Source organism: Dendrobates tinctorius, unplaced genomic scaffold, assembly GCF_039654945.1.
Source record: "Dendrobates tinctorius isolate UK_male_01 unplaced genomic scaffold, ASM3965494v1 ptg000089l, whole genome shotgun sequence".
NCBI lineage: Eukaryota > Metazoa > Chordata > Amphibia > Anura > Dendrobatidae > Dendrobates > Dendrobates tinctorius.
The window spans coordinates 22475157-22492845 of NW_027361757.1; the positions used below are offsets into that span (position 1 = coordinate 22475157).

Here is a 17689-nt window from a genome sequence, read left to right on the forward strand (position 1 = left end):
GTAGTACGCATGTATGTTGTATGAATGTAGTATACATGAAGTGTATATGTAGTATGTATGTATGTTGTATGAATGTAGTATATATGTAGTATGTAGGTAGTATGCATGTATATTGTATGAATGTAGTATATATGTAGTATGTATAGTATGTATGTAGTATGCATGTATATTGTATGAATGTAGCATATATGAAGTATATATGTAGTATGTATGTAGTATGCATGTATGTTGTATGAATGTAGTATATATGAAGTATATATGTAGTATGTATGTATGTTGTATGAATGTAGTATATATGTTGTATGTATGTAGTATGCATGTATATTGTATGAATGTAGTATATATGAAGTATATATGTAGTATGTATGTAGTATGCATGTATGTTGTATGAATGTAGTATATATGAAGTATATATGTAGTATGTATGTATGTTGTATGAATGTAGTATATATGTTGTATGTATGTAGTATGCATGTATATTGTATGAATGTAGTATATATGAAGTATATATGTAGTATGTATGTAGTATGCATGTATGTTGTATGAATGTAGTATATATGAAGTATATATGTAGTATGTATGTATGTTGTATGAATGTAGTATACACTCACTGGCCACTTTATTAGGTACACCTGTCCAACTGTGTGTTAAGACTTAATTTCTAATCAGCCAATCACATGGCGGCAACTCAGTGCATTTAGGCATGTAGACATGGTCAAGACAATCTCCTGCAGTTCAAACCGAGCATCAGTATGGGGAAGAAAGGTGATTTGAGTGCCTTTGAACGTGGCATGATTGTTGGTGCCAGAAGGGCTGGTCTGAGTATTTCAGAAACTGCTGATCTACTGGGATTTTCACGCACAACCATCTCTAGGGTTTACAGAGAATGGTCCGAAAAAGAAAAAAAATCCAGTGAGCGGCAGTTCTGTGGCCGGAAATGCCTTGTTGATGCCAGAGGTCAGAGGAGAATGGGCAGACTGGTTCGAGCTGATAGAAAGGCAACAGTGACTCAAATTGCCACCCGTTACAACCAAGGTAGGCAGAAGAGCATCTCTGAACGCACAGTGCGTCGAACTTTGAGGCACATGGGCTACAGCAGCAGAAGACCACACTGGGTACCACTCCTCTCAGCTAAGAACAGGCATCTGATGGCTACTTTCAGCAGGATAATGCGCCATGTCATAAAGCTCGATTCATCTCAGATTGGTTTCTTGAACATGACAATGAGTTCACTGTACTCAAATGGCCTCCTCAGTCACCAGATCTCAATCCAATAGAGCATCTTTGGGATGTGGTGGAACGGGAGATTCGCATCAGGGATGTGCAGCCGACAAATCTGCGCCAACTGTGTGATGCCATCATGTCAATATGGTCCAAAATCTCTGAGGAATGCTTCCAGCACCTTGTTGAATCTCTGCCACGAAGAATTGAGGCAGTTCTGAAGGCAAAAGGGGGTCCAACCCGTTACTAGCATGGTGTACCTAATAAAGTGGCCAGTGAGTGTATATGTAGTATGTATGTAGTATGCATGTATGTTGTATGAATGTAGTATATATGAAGTATATATGTAGTATGTATGTATGTTGTATGAATGTAGTATATATGTAGTATGCATGTATGTTGCATGAATGTAGTATATATGAAGTATATATGTAGTATGTATGTAGCATGCATGTATGTTGTATGAATGTAGTATATATGAAGTATATATGTTGTATATATGTATGTTGTATGAATGTAGCATATATGTAGTATGTATGTAGTATGTAGGATGCATGTATATTGTATGAATATAGTATATATGAAGTATGTATGTATGTTGTATGAATGTAGTATATATGTAGTATGTATGTAGTATGCATGTATGTTGTTTGAATGTAGTATATATGAAGTATGTATGTAGTATGTAGTATGTATGTATGTTGTATGAATGTTGTATATATGTAGTATGTATGTAGTATGTATGTAGTATGTATGTTTTTTTTTACATTCAACACAATAGCCGGATGTTGGGACTACTACTGTCCCATCATTGGCTAATGTGTCAATCACTGTCATTGTAGCAGGCATCGCCCGATGGGACTTGTTTCTTCTCTGTGTTTCTTCTCTGTGGAAATTGATGCCACTTTTGTGCTCTGTGACAATTATTTTTTTAAATGTGGAGACTCCAAATTGGGTCTCCATCTGGTGGATTGCCTGTAGTGGAAGGTGTCAGAGGCCTATTATAAATGAACATGGCATAACCTGCTAAAACATGTAGGCCTTATTTTACAAATGATGGAATAAACTTTGTCTTATGGGATTATCTCTGCATTGTTTGACTTTTTCTAAGTTTGCTATAAGTCTCAATATCCATCCTTTTAAATACTTTTATGATTAACTAGTCCCAAATGACAAGAAATGCACTTCAAAATCTTGTGAATTGACTTCCCCTAAAAGTACCATAAATCATATGTATAAAAATATCACCTTCAGTGTATGAATATGAACTCTTAATCTCCTTGCAGCTCCTGTGTCCATGAGCTGATCCTCCAGTGGGATTTGACTGGGAGCTATAACCATCGTCTTTGTCCCAGCATGCCAACATATTCTGAATGTTTTGTTTCATGTCAGCCATAGACAACTTCTCTAAGAAAACAGGAGCATGTTATATCATATACATCAATTTATTATTTTATCATATGAGATATATATATATATATATATATATATATACATACACAGTACAGTCCCAAAATTTGGACACACCTTCTCATTCAAAGAGTTTTCTTTAATTTCATGACTATGAAAATTGTAGATTCACCCCGAAGGCATCATAACTATGAATTAACACATGTGGAATTATATAATTAACAAAAAAGTGTGAAACAACTGAAAATATGTCTTATATTCTAGATTCTTCAAAGTAGCCACTAGAGTTGAGCGACTTTTGGTTTTTTAGGGTCGCGTTTCGTTTCGTGAAACCCGACTTTTCCAAAAGTCGGGTCGAGCAAGATCGTCCGATTATAGGGAAAAGTCGGGGTCGTCCCGAAACACGAAACCCAATGTAAGTCAATGGGGAATAAAAGTCGGCAGTGAGAGGAGGACAGGAAACACACCAACAGTGCCCATTTGAATGCCAAAAGCATCAATTCTTCTTACTTAAGCTTGTCAACCTTAATTAACTTCATAATACAAGTTACGCACTGAAAAATGGGGGTTATTTGGCTAAAGTTGTGGGGGGGGAGGGCTGGCTGCAGGTTTTCATGTGCCCTGGGCGAAAGAGCGCCCCTTTAACACATACCACAACTCATCATGCTCCGATACGGCAGAGAAATAGCGGTATAGTACAATGAAAAATACCTCACTTTTTACATCTCATGACGAGGCCCATCTATTTCTCCATACAGAATCATTGGTCCCATATAATGTTTGAAACAGTATATGATGAGCTCCACATAATGCTACAGTATATGTTGGTCCCCATGGATGAAGCTCCACTGTCTTATGGGCCCAAATAATGCTCCAAACATAATGGGCCCCATTTCTAATGCTCTAGTGTATAATGGGCCCTGTAAATGCTGCTCCAGTGTCTGATGTCCACCTTTGGAATGTTCCAGTGTATGGTGGGCCCCATCTATCATTCTCCAGAGTATAGTGCTCCCCAAAAATTGCTGTCCCAACATTGAAAACAATCAAATAAGTCTCCTCGCTAGGGAATCCCTGTACTTGTCTGGATTCCTCGTCGTCCCCATCTTCCATCTCACTGCACAGTATTTCAACTTTGCAAGTGCTGTGATCCTGAGCAAGCAGGGGGGGCCCACTCGTTGGCGACGGCACTGGCACAGGGCCCCTGATAGTACGGTGGTGTGTCTGATGGCGGGTGGGCCGAACCTGCACTTTCATCTGCAGCTTCCTCTTTGTCACCGTGTAAGATGGAACAGTATATGGGAAGGGTAACCTGAGTTTCATCAGGGTCAGATTCAGGTCGTGTAGCGTGCGAGGGGAATTTAGTGGTCTGGGTCAATGTACCAGCAGATTCATCGAGCAGTGGCTGAGCATCAGTGCACTTGTGTCGCCCCCAGGAGTACGGTCGCCACAGTGGCATTACCTTCTTCCTAGGGAGTGTGATGTCATGCTTGGGAGCAACGAAGGATCTCTCTAGCTGGTTAACTGATTGGGCGGCGTTATTCCCACGAGTCATGACCCTCCAAACAGCGTTCATGAAGGCAAAGTGTTTGTTTTACGTGGGCAGTATGGTTGCAAAGCTGAACCTTAAAGGAATGTCCAGAAGGGCACCACCAGGAGTGGAGCCTACGGTTAAATTCGACTCCACCTGGGAAACCTCAACCATGCCAGCTACAGAACAGATGCACACATTGCAAGCTTAATTCCGTTAACGAACGAGACTCCGTCATGCCCCGCGGTCCGAGTCCGGCTTACTAGAGGGACACGTGAGGCTCTGGCACATGAGATTGGCCAATAACTGGTGTGTCATGCCCTTACATGTCCGTGGCTGCATGTGCGCTACACTGAAAAGGCCAGCGTTTGTCGCTTACAGGTGCAGATAACCCGCTGACAACGTTAGTGATGGGGATCACTGATTACAATTATTACCCGCGAACAATGATTTCCCAGTAAGTGCAGGTCAACCGCAGTTCCGGAATTAGGCCTAACCGTCATTCCTGAAAAAATGAAAAACTTACGTGTGCAAACCACAGGTGCTGTAGCTTGCTTAACAGCTCGCCAGCCGTTCTCACGCCCAGTATGGATTACACGTGATTGCACAAAGGTGAGAAAGGGTACCGTATCCCCAGATAACATGTATGGATAGCGTACACATTCAAAATATATGTCTATACATCAGGAGGCAGGATCAGACGGTGTTAGGCCCAGTATGGATTGCACGTGATTGCACAAAGGTGAGAAAGGGTACCGTATCCCCAGATAACATGTATGGATAGTGTACACATTCAAAATATATGTCTATACATCAGGAGGCAGGCTCAGATGGTGTTAGGCCCAGTATGGATAGCACGTGATTGCACAAAGGTTAGAAAGGGTACCGTTTCCCCGGATAACATGTATGGATAGCGTACACATTCAAAATATATGTCTCAGGAGGCAGGCTCAGACGGTGTTAGGCCCAGTATGGATTGCACGTGATTGCACAAAGGTTAGAAAGGGTACCGTATCCCCGGATAACATGTATGGATAGCGTACACATTCAAAATATATGTCTCAGGAGGCAGGCTCAGACGGTGTTAGGCCCAGTATGGATTGCACGTGATTGCACAAAGGTTAGAAAGGGTACCGTATCCCCGGATAACATGTATGGATAGCGTACACATTCAAAATATATGTCTCAGGAGGCAGGCTCAGACGGTGTTAGGCCCAGTATGGATTGCACGTGATTGCACAAAGGTTAGAAAGGGTACCGTTTCCCCGGATAACATGTATGGATAGCGTACACATTCAAAATATATGTCTCAGGAGGCAGGCTCAGACGGTGTTAGGCCCAGTATGGATTGCACGTGATTGCACAAAGGTTAGAAAGGGTACCGTTTCCCCGGATAACATGTATGGATAGCGTACACATTCAAAATATATGTCTCAGGAGGCAGGCTCAGACGGTGTTAGGCCCAGTATGGATTGCACGTGATTGCACAAAGGTTAGAAAGGGTACCGTTTCCCCGGATAACATGTATGGATAGCGTACACATTCAAAATATATGTCTATACATCAGCTGGCAGGCTCAGACGGTGTCAGGCACAGTATGGATTTGACGGCCCAGACTACACAGCGGAGGAGCAGGGAGAGGTAAAGATTGCAAATGCTGGGGCCCTGCCCAAGCAAGGGGGGCCCACTCGTGGGCGTCGGTACTGGCACTGGGCCCCTCATAGTACGGCGGTGTGTCTGACGGCGGGTGTGCACCACCACCGTCAGAGACACTTGATTGCACTATGAAGGACCCTGTACCAGTGCCCGCGCCCAAGTGTCGGGCTACCCACCTGTCCAGGGCAACGGCACTCGCACGGTGTCGTGCGCTAGGTGGTGACCCCGGCCATGGGGGGGGAGGCAGCACAGTTAGGGAGTTTTAGAAAGTGGCATATGTTGATGTTGGACATTCAGCTGATGCAAAAGGTGAAATAGGTCAAGTCCCAGGAAGAGGTGGACCAAAGCAAGCCATTTTTCTGTCACCCTATGTGTCATCAGAGGAAGGTGGGACAAAATCCTTGGAAACCCATGCGTGGTTCATTTTAATGAAGGTTAGACCATCCACATTTTGGGTTGACAGACGGGTCCTTTTTTCTGTCAGGATTGATCCAGCTGCACTGAAGACTCTTTCCGATAGCACACTTGCAGCTGGGCAAGCGAGCTCCTGTAAGGCATATTGTGCCAATTCAGGCCAGGTGTCCAGTTTAGCGGCCCAATAGTCAAAGGGGAATGACCTGTGTGGGAGAACATCGATATGGGAGGAAAAGTAGTTTGTAACCATAGTTGACAACTGCTGTCTCCTGTCACTTTCCATCGATGCAGTATTACCAGTTGTGTGAGCGGTACTTGAAAAATCAGTCCACAACATTGACATGAAACCCCTGTCTCCAACGCCACTTCTGCTGTGTGCACCACGAACACCTCTGCCAAGCTGCCCCCGGCCCGTACGGCTCGTGTGAGAACCATCACCGCTGCTGTGTGCTGGGAATGCCTCAAGCAACTGATTTACCAGAGTTGCTTGTTTATTAGTCAATATTAGATCAAGGTTCTCCTGTGGCATGATGTTTTGTAATTTGCCTTTATAGCGTGGATCCAGGATGCTGGCCAACCAGTAGTCGTCATCGTTCATCATTTTGGCAATGCGTGGGTCCCTTTTTAGGATCTGCAAGGCATAATCTGACATGTGGGCCAATGTTCCCGGTGTCAATGATGCACTGCGAGTGCTGGTTGGAGGAGCACTTTCTGGCAAATCCACATCCCTCCAGTCACGCACAAACCCTGTACCAGACCTTGCCACGCCAACATTTTCACTTGCCCCACGAGATGCATCCTCCTCCCCTAAGTAATCATCCCCATCATCATCCTCCTCCTCCTCTTCTTCCTCCACCTCGTCCAGGAGAGGTCCCTGAGCAGACAATGGCTGAATGTCATCAAGGATTCCCTCCTCCTCTTCCTCCTCATCAACATTGGCTGCAGACGCCTGCTCTTTAAGGTGCGTCAAAGTTTGCAAGAGCAGACGCATAAGTGGGATGCTCATGCTTAGGATGGCGTCGTCTGCGCTTACCAGCCGTGTGCATTCCTCAAAACACTGAAGGACTTTACAGAGGTCTTTCAGCTTCGACCACTGCACACCTGTCAACTCCATGTCTGCTCTCAAAGTGCCTGGCCGTGTATCCTCCCACAAATGCCTGCCTCTGCTCGCACAGCCGCTCCACCATGTGCAGGGTGGAGTTCCACCTTGTTGCAATGTCGATAATGAGGCGGTGGTTGGGAAGGTGGAGCAATCGCTGCAGCTTCTGCATACGAACGGAGTGTACAGGCGACCGGCGGATGTGCGCGCACAGTCTTCGCACCTTCTGGAGCAGGGCTGTTAACTCCGGATAATTTTTGAGGAAGCACTGCACCACCAGGTTCAAGGTGTGAGCCAAGCAAGGTATATGGCTGAGTTTTGAAAGGGCTATGGCTGCCACAAAATTACGGCCGTTATCACTAACTACCTTGCCTGCCTCAAGATGTACACTGCCCAGCCATGACTCAGTTTGTCGCTTCAAGTACTCGGCCAGCACCTCGGCGGTGTGTCTGTTGCCCAAACACATCATCTGCAACACAGCCTGCTGACGCTTTCCACTAGCTGCTCGATAGGGGGACACATCGTGTGCAAAAGTGGCAGCTGCAGATGGAGTGCTCGTACGACTGCGCTCTGTGGACGAGCTTTCGCTTCTGGAGGAGGAGGAGGGTCGAACGCCTACAGCCAACTGTTTCCTATACCGTGGGCTAGGCAGCACTGTCCCACCACCGCTGTCCCCTGTGGACCCTGCATCCACCACATTAACCCAGTGCGCAGTGATGGACACGTAACGGCCCTGGCCATGCCGACTGGACCATGCATCAGTTGTGAGGTGCACCTTTCCGCTCACTGACTGCTTGAGTGCATGGACAATGCGGTCTTTCACATGATGGTGGAGGGCTGGGATGGCTTTGCGAGAGAAGAAGTGGCGACTGGGTAGGTCATAGCGTGGTACTGCATAGGCCATGAGTTCGCGGAAAGCTGTGCTTTCCACCAACCGAAAGGGCATCATCTCAAACGAGATTAGTTTGGCAATGTGGGCGTTCAAACCCAGTGTACGCGGATGAGAGACTGAGTACTTTCTTGACCTACTCATAGTGTCTGGGAGGGTGAGCTGGACTTTAGAGCTGCATATGGTGGAAGTAGCGGTGGACAGGGTGGACTGAGAGAGGGTTGATGATGGTGATGGAGTTGGTGTTCTTTCTGATGGCCTAGAATCAGTCTTTCGTTGATATAACAGTGGGATTCCCTGACTGCTGTGGCCTTGCAACGACACCTCAACATTTGCTGCTGTGCTAACCGGTGGGCTTACAGTGGGGGAAACAATGTAGCGTTACTGACTACCTTCGTTGTGATCAGTTGCACATGTGGCACTTGAGGTTTGGTGTTGTGTCCACGCTTGCAAGTGCATGCTGGTTAAATGTCTAAGCATGCAACTGGTATTCAAATTTTTCAGATTTTTCCCTCGGCTAAAGGTCTTTGCGCACTTCTTACAGATAACCTTGGCCTGATCATGAGGATTTTGTTCAAAAAAGTGCCACACTGCACTCTTCCTACCTTGGCAGACATTTTGCGGCCTAGCACGCTGTGATCTTTTGACCCTCTGGACAAGCTGTCCAGCAACTCTTTTGATGTTTGGAACCTGTCTTTGGAGTGCTCCGGGCCTGCCAGATAACAGCTGTTGCGATGTCGATGTCTGCTGTGGATGCTCCTCATCTGAGCTATTGGAAGCAGCACCCTCTTCCCCCAATGGATGCCAATCTGGGTCAACAACTGGGTCATCCATCACCTCCTCTTCTATGTCATGTGCACCTTCCTCTGTGTCACCGTGTATGGTGGTATAGTGTGCGGGAAGGGGCACCTGAGTCTCATCAGGGTCAGAATCTGGCTCTGTACACTGCGAGGACAATGTAGTGCTCTGAGTGAATGTACCAGCAGAATCATCCATCAGCGGCTGTGCATCAGTGCACTCCATGTCAGATTCATCTTGGCCTGGGTAATTCACCATTTCACTTGATAATCCAGGCATGGTATGTGAAAACAGCTCCATGGAGTAATCAGTAGTATGGCCTGCGTCATCCTTCAATCTTGGTTGGGGTGAAGGACACAAGGAAAGGTGTGGTTCATGAACATGAGCCTCCAATGACGACTCAGTGCTTTTACTTTTTACAACTGAAGAAGAGGAGGCGATAGAGCTGGAGGCTGAGTCAGCAATGTAAGACAAAACTTTTTCCTGATGCTCTGGCTTTAAAAGCGGTTTGCCAACTCCTAGAAAACTAAGCATTCGAGGCCTTATGTAGCCAGACGATGACGCAGGCTCAGCACCTCCTGCATTCGGTCCTATTTTGCTCTTGCCACTACCATCAGATCCACCACCAACACCATCATTACCAGCTGCCAACCCCCGCCCAATTCCACGGCCTCTTCCACCAGCCTTCCTCATTTTTGGTAGAAATGTAGACAAAATCCAACAAACTATATAGTAATGTAAAACAAGGTACAAGGTGTCTATAGGACAGGGGAGATTTTGAATTTCTGCAGACACTTGTGGACACTGGACACTTTTGGATTGTGTGAGGCCCACTGATATCTGAGCGCTATGTGACAGGCTCGATGGCACAGCTGTGACCAAAGTGACTAGAGGATAAGGGAGATTTTGAATCTCTGCACACACTTTTGGACACTGGACACTTTTGGATTGTGTGAGGCCCAATGAATATCTGAGCGCTATGTGACAGGCTCGATGGCACAGCTGTGACCAAAGTGACTAGAGGATAAGGGAGATTTTGAATCTCTGCACACACTTTTGGACACTGGACACTTTTGGATTGTGTGAGGCCCAATGAATATCTGAGCGCTATGTGACAGGCTCGATGGCACAGCTGTGACCAAAGTGACTAGAGGATAAGGGAGATTTTGAATCTCTGCACACACTTTTGGACACTGGACACTTTTGGATTGTGTGAGGCCCAATGAATATCTGAGCGCTATGTGACAGGCTCGATGGCACAGCTGTGACCAAAGTGACTAGAGGATAAGGGAGATTTTGAATCTCTGCACACACTTTTGGACACTGGACACTTTTGGATTGTGTGAGGCCCAATGAATATCTGAGCGCTATGTGACAGGCTCGATGGCACAGCTGTGACCAAAGTGACTAGAGGATAAGGGAGATTTTGAATCTCTGCACACACTTTTGGACACTGGACACTTTTGGATTGTGTGAGGCCCAATGAATATCTGAGCGCTATGTGACAGGCACGATGGCACAGCTGTGACCAAAGTGACTAGAGGATAAGGGAGATTTTGAATCTCTGCACACACTTTTGGACACTGGACACTTTTGGATTGTGTGAGGCCCAATGAATATCTGAGCGCTATGTGACAGGCTCGATGGCACAGCTGTGACCAAAGTGACTAGAGGATAAGGGAGATTTTGAATCTCTGCACACACTTTTGGACACTGGACACTTTTGGATTGTGTGAGGCCCAATGAATATCTGAGCGCTATGTGACAGGCTCGATGGCACAGCTGTGACCAAAGTGACTAGAGGATAAGGGAGATTTTGAATCTCTGCACACACTTTTGGACACTGGACACTTTTGGATTGTGTGAGGCCCAATGAATATCTGAGCGCTATGTGACAGGCTCGATGGCACAGCTGTGACCAAAGTGACTAGAGGATAAGGGAGATTTTGAATCTCTGCACACACTTTTGGACACTGGACACTTTTGGATTGTGTGAGGCCCAATGAATATCTGAGCGCTATGTGACAGGCTCGATGGCACAGCTGTGACCAAAGTGACTAGAGGATAAGGGAGATTTTGAATCTCTGCACACACTTTTGGACACTGGACACTTTTGGATTGTGTGAGGCCCAATGAATATCTGAGCGCTATGTGACAGGCTCGATGGCACAGCTGTGACCAAAGTGACTAGAGGATAAGGGAGATTTTGAATCTCTGCACACACTTTTGGACACTGGACACTTTTGGATTGTGTGAGGCCCAATGAATATCTGAGCGCTATGTGACAGGCTCGATGGCACAGCTGTGACCAAAGTGACTAGAGGATAAGGGAGATTTTGAATTTCTGCAGACACTTGTGGACACTGGACACTTTTGGATTGTGTGAGGCCCAATGAATATCTGAGCGCTATGTGACAGGCTCGATGGCACAGCTGTGACCAAAGTGACTAGAGGATAAGGGAGATTTTGAATTTCTGCAGACACTTGTGGACACTGGACACTTTTGGATTGTGTGAGGCCCACTGATATCTGAGCGCTATGTCACAGGCTCGATGGCACAGCTGTGACAAAAGTGACTAGAGGATAAGGGAGATTGGATTGCTTTTAAAAAAGCAGTTTGCAGAGCAGTGGGTAAACATCAATGCCAGCCTGTCAGGAAGCCTTAAAAGGCAGCCCAACAACCAACACCACTGATACACCACAATATAGCCTCCCCTTGCACTGCACACACAGTGACTGGTGTGTTGTACAGGCCAAATTGCTAGCAGCAGAAGCAGTTTTTTTTTCTTCTCAGCAGGACAAAAAAAAAAAATTGGGATTGCTTTTAAAAAAGCAGTTTGCAGAGCAGTGGGTAAACAGCAATGCAGGAATGTCAGGAAGCCTTAGAAGGCAGCCCAACAACCAACACCACTGATACACCACTATATAGCCTCCCCTTGCACTGCACACACAGTGACTGGTGTGTTGTGCAGGCCAAATCGCTAGCAGCAGAAGCAGTTTTTTTGTCTTCTTCCCTGCCTAACGCTCTCCCTACAGAATCAGCAGCAACCTCTCCCTATACTGAGATCGGCAGAAGTAAGATGGCGGTCGGCGTGCACGCCCTTTTATACCCCCTGTGATGCCCACCAAAGCAAGCCAATCACTTGCATGCCCTTCTGAAAGATGGTGGTGACCCCTGCCTATGTCATCACGTTGCCCACAGTGTCCGTGGATCCTGATTGGCTGAAAAAGAGCGCAAAACAAACTTTTGAAACGCGACTTTGGCGCGTAAGTCGCCGACCTCGTGGCCGACCTCATCCTAGGGTCGGGTTTCGTTTCATGAAACCCGACTTTGCCAAAAGTCGGCGACTTTTGAAATTTTTCGACCCATTTCGCTCAACTCTAGTAGCCACCTTTTGCTTTGATTACTGCTTTGCACACTCTTGGCATTCTCTTGATGAGCGTCAAGAGGTAGTCACCGGAAATGGTCTTCCAACAGTCTTGAAGCAGTTCCCAGAGACGCTTAGCACTTGTTGGCCCTTTTGCCTTCACTCTGCGGTCCAGCTCACCCCAAACCATCTCGATTGGGTTCAGGTCTGGTGACTGTGGAGGCCAGGTCATCTGGAGTAGCACCCCATCACTCTCCTTCTTGGTCAAATAGCCCTTACACAGCCTGGAGGTGTGTTTGGGGTCATTGTCCTGTTGAAAAATAAATGAAGGTCCAACTAAACGCAAACCGGATGGAATAGCATACCGCTGCAAGATGCTGTGGTATCCATACTGGTTCAGTATGCCTTCAATCTAATATATAAAGCTCAAAGTGTGTATGTGTGTATGTATGTGTGTATGTGTGTGTGTGTGTGTGTATATGTTTGTATGTCCGGTATAGGCATCCGCACCGTCGCAGCTACAGCCACAAAATTTGGCACTGTCACACGTCTGGACCCCGAGAGCGTCCTAAGCTATGTTGTGAGGCAAAATTTTAACCCCGCGCATTCCAATTCACCAAACAATTTTGCCCCTATCTACATACTGGGGGAAAAAGTGTGTATGTGTCAAGCCCCGCCCCTCATTGTGATGTCACAATGCCCCTACTTGCATGCTGGGGAAGCAGTGTGTGCATGCCAAGCCCCGCCCCTCATTATGATGTCACAATGGTTGCCATGGCGACGCTGATGTCATCATAGGTTGCAAGCCCCGCCACCGCTCATTATGATGTCATAATGGTTGACTATGGGATGGAGTATGTGTGATGGGTATATGGGCACCGGACTATGGGATGGAGGATATGTATGATGGGTATATGGGAACGGGACTATGGGATGGGGGATGTGTGATGGGTATATGGGCACTGGACTATGGGATGGAGGATATGTATGACAGGTATATGGGCACGGGACTATGGGATGGCGGATATGTATATGGGCATGGGACTATGGGATGGAGGATGTGTGATGGGTATATGGGCACTGGACTATGGGATGGAGCATATGTGTGACGGGTATATGGGCACGGGACTATGGGATGGCAGATATGTATATGGGCACGGGACTATGGGATGGAGGATGTGTGATGGGTATATGGGCACGGGACTATGGGATGGAGGATAATTATAATTTTCTATAACTAACCACAGTTAGTTACTATGCCCGGGCAGCGCCGGGTTCTTCAGCTAGTTTTGAATAAATCCCCAACAGTGTCACCAGCAAAGCACACCCACACCATCACACCTCCTCCTCCATGCTTCACCATGGGAACCAAGCATGTAGAGTCCATCCGTTCACTTTTTCTGCATCGCACAAAGACACGGTGGTTGGAACCAAAGATCTCAAATTTGGACCCATCAGACAGATTTCCACTGGTCTAATGTACATTCATTGTGTTCTTTAGCCCAAACAAGTCTCTTCTGCTTGTTGACTGTCCTTAGCAGTGGTCTCCTAGCAGCTTTTTTACCATGAAGGCCAGCTGCACAAAGTTGTCCTTTTAACAGTTGTTGTAGAGATGTGTCTGCTGCTAGAACTCTGTGTGGCATTAACCTGGTCTCTAATCTGAGCTGCTGTTAACCTGCGATTTCTGAGGCTGGTGACTCGGATGAACTTATCCTCTGCAGCAGAGGTGACTCTTGGTCTTCCTTTCCTGGGGCAGTCCTCATGTAAGCCAGTTTCTTTGTAGCTCTTGATGGTTTTTGCCACTGCACTTGGGGACACTTTCAAAGTTTTCCCAATTTTTCGGACTGACTGACCTTCATTTCTTAAAGTAATGATGGCCACTCGTTTTTCTTTACTTAGCTGCTTTTTTCTTGCCATAATACAAATTCTAACAGTCTATTCAGTAGGACTATCAGCTGTGTATCCACCAGACTTCTGCACAACACAACTGATGGTCCCAACCTCATTTATAAGGCAAGAAATCCCACTTATTAAACCTGACAGGGCACACCTGTGAAGTGAAAACCGTTTCCGGTGACTACCTCTTGAAGCTCATCAAGAGAATGCCAAGAGTGTGCAAATCAGTAATCAAAGCAAGAGGTGGCTACTTTGAAGAACCTAGAATATAAGACATACAGTATTTTCAGTTGTTTCACACTTTTTTGTTAATTAAATAATTCCACATGTGTTAATTCATAGTTTTGATGCCTTCAGAGAGAATCTACAATTTTGATAGTTATGAAAATAAAGAAAACTCTTAGAATCAGAAGGTGTGTCCAAACTTTTGGTCTGTACTGTATATATATACATATATATATATATATATATATATATATATATATATATATATAACTAACAAAGTGTGTGAAATAAGTATTGAACACATCAGCAATTTTCTAAGTTAATATATTTATAGAGGTGCTATTGAAATCTTTGAAATCTATTACTGATAGGTTGGTGTCATGACTTCCATGGCTTTTTGCATCTCACTATCTTCATGTGTTAATACTTTTTCCCTGTGTCATTTCTAATGATTACATATAACTTAATTTATGGACATCTATGGTTTTATTTCTTTGCCTTCTTTGCCTGTGTGTATTGAATGGATTGTTACTGACATCTATTGAGAATTTCATGTGAATAGCACCTTTAGAAATATACTTATTTCACCTGCTGTATATATATAGTGTGTTTTTTTTAAGTGAAATATACAATATTGAACTAAATACTGTTCATACCTGCTTCTATTCATGAAAAGGAGCTGATCTTCAGTTCTCGGCAGCAGTTCTTGCATTGAACGGAGCTGTGCTGTTCTGCTCTGTTCAATGATTACATCTGCCTTCCTCCAGAATTAATAACAGCTCATGGGTGAGTTGGGAGTTTGATATTAATGATACGTGCATGTGATAGGTCACCAATATTTTATACCTGGACAACCCTTTTAAATGTACACAACTATGGTCCAAAACAGTTTTTTCCAGAATTCAGGATTAGGCTAAGTGCACACGTTGCAGAAAATTTCTGGTCAAAAACCTGAATCCCTTCCCAGAAACTGCACCTATTTTTTTGCGCGTTTTTGATGCGTTTTTCTCCGCAGCGGTTTCAAACCGCATGGAAGAAGCCAAAACCACGGAAAAATCTGCAAAATTAATTAGCATGCTGCGTTTTTTACCGCGATGCGTTTTTTTCGCGGTAAAAAAACGCATCAATGTGCACAAAAAGTGCAAAATGCATAGAAATGACTGGGAAGCTTATTTTTAGCGGTTTTATAGTGAAAACCGCGGTAAAAACCACTAAAAAACCCGCTGTGTGTGAACACAGCGTTAAAGTTGCATGAAATGTCGCAAGAGTTTTGCGCAACTCATACCTGTGCAAAAAAAAAAAAATGGGACTTATGGCATTCTCAGACTTTCCTGAAAAGTTCTGACAACTTTTTAGAAAGTGGGCACACCTTAGCCAAGAGATGTCATGACCAGCTTGGACGGAAAATTCATCATAATTTATGTCACAATTTTGAATGACTAGAATACACTTCTTGGGGTTCTGTGCAGCAGCACAGGCTAGGGTCATACACGGAGCTTGGCACATATGTAGCACATTAAGAGGCACATGTTTCTAATGAATCAGGAGCATCAGGGCAGTTTGCCACAAATCTGACGAGCTTTGGCGTTACGCCCCCATCTTGCCTCTATTCCGCACATTCTGCAGAAGCTTGGTGAAATGGGCATGAAAACGCCAAAAGCTGTTGAAGTCTTGCACAACTCTGCTTTGTGTAATCGTTTTGCAACTGTTCAAAAGTGATTTACACCAAAATGTAGGCATAATCACTTTGATGATGGGGCCTAAGTGATTTGCTTATTTTGTAAATGTTCTAACATTGTCCAATCAGTGCTGATTATGGTGGGACACACCTTAGTGGCGTGGGACATAGTAACACCCATCTGGCAATTTATTATTACTTTTATGAGGAATCACAGAGTAATAACCTAACTTAGCGTTTTAAGAAAAGATGTTCCAGAGGGTTGGCAGACCATCTTTAATTAACCATAAAATAAGCATTTACAAGGTCAAATTTTCTCCTAAATTATTATTGAACTGTTAGTACATATGTATTGTGGAATTTTCAGACAGTATCTTCAAGTCCGACTACTAATATTTTTTATCTTTTTATATTTTCACAACACAGACTATACATCTGACAAATATTTGATTATATTTGTATATATAGTACTCACTACATATATCACAGTTTCCTCCAGCTAGTGCCAAAGAGATGATTAAAACGCCGTGCAGCAACATTTTTTCAAGCTAGGATAAAAATATAAGCACAGAAAACAATGAATACTATGAATATTATATACCGTAACATATTTATCACAACACATGCCTAAAATGATCGTTTCAATATTAAGTATTATAAATATTTTTTATACAGAACACAGTGGTAACTGTACAGAAATCACAAAAAAACAGATGTCCTTTCTTGTTCTTGCACAGGGCCAGGGCCGGCGTTAGAAGTGGGTAAACTGGGCAATTGCCCAGGCCAACACTCATCCATGGTTCACCAGCGTCCACAGCAAAAATTAAATTGATAATAGCTCTGCATCTAATCTATTATTATCTAATTTCCGATGATGAGACTTCTAAGGGACATTTGGTGACATCCCAGTCATGTGACCATGATGTCACCTCAGGCACTCTACTGTGGAGTTTTAGAAGAGCTGAAGAAGACTTTGATATTGTTGATTGCGCTCATTTAATGGCCTGACCTCAGCTCATGTAAATACAATCGAAATGCTTCTATGTGATGGTGCAATATTAAAACTTTTGCCCAGGGCCCCACATTGTCTAAAACCGACCTTACACAGGGGCCTCTTTTGCTAGTGTTGGCCCATGATCTCTTCTACTCCAGAACCTCTAGATAAGTTTTGTTCATGAGAAAACCAGTTTAAGAAAATTCGAGTTTAACATTGTAGTCCTAGAAGAAAAATACAAAACCAAAAAGAGGAGCCAAGCACACTTGTTGGTGTAAGTGTAATGTATGACCTATATGGGCTGCATTTCTGCCAGTTTTTTTACATGAATACCTCTTAGTGAAACAAATTAATTAAATGATTAAATGATTTGCGCCCTTTTCAAGTTGTCTTATGTGGTTTAGTTAGTTTCTGATAATTACTGCTTTTTCAGACGTTTAAGGCTGGTTTCACATTCGCGCTTTTTAAGCGCACGCACGGCCGGGGGTAGCTCCGCCCCCGAGCCGGCTCTCT

At 44.5% G+C, this 17689-nt stretch overlaps 1 protein-coding gene across 1 annotated transcript in view; it reads right to left on the minus strand.

Annotated features, from left to right (window-relative positions):
* Window positions 1-16725, minus strand: part of LOC141098266 (intelectin-1-like) — a 58235-nt gene extending 41510 nt beyond the window's left edge. The window contains exons 1-2 of the mRNA XM_073585901.1: window positions 16658-16725; window positions 2470-2628 (exon numbers count right to left, since the gene is read on the minus strand). Coding sequence (XP_073442002.1) covers window positions 2470-2628; window positions 16658-16721 — 223 coding nt within the window. The 5' untranslated portion in view covers window positions 16722-16725. The remainder of the gene's footprint in view (window positions 1-2469; window positions 2629-16657) is intronic.
* Between the last annotated feature and the right edge of the window lie 964 nt (window positions 16726-17689).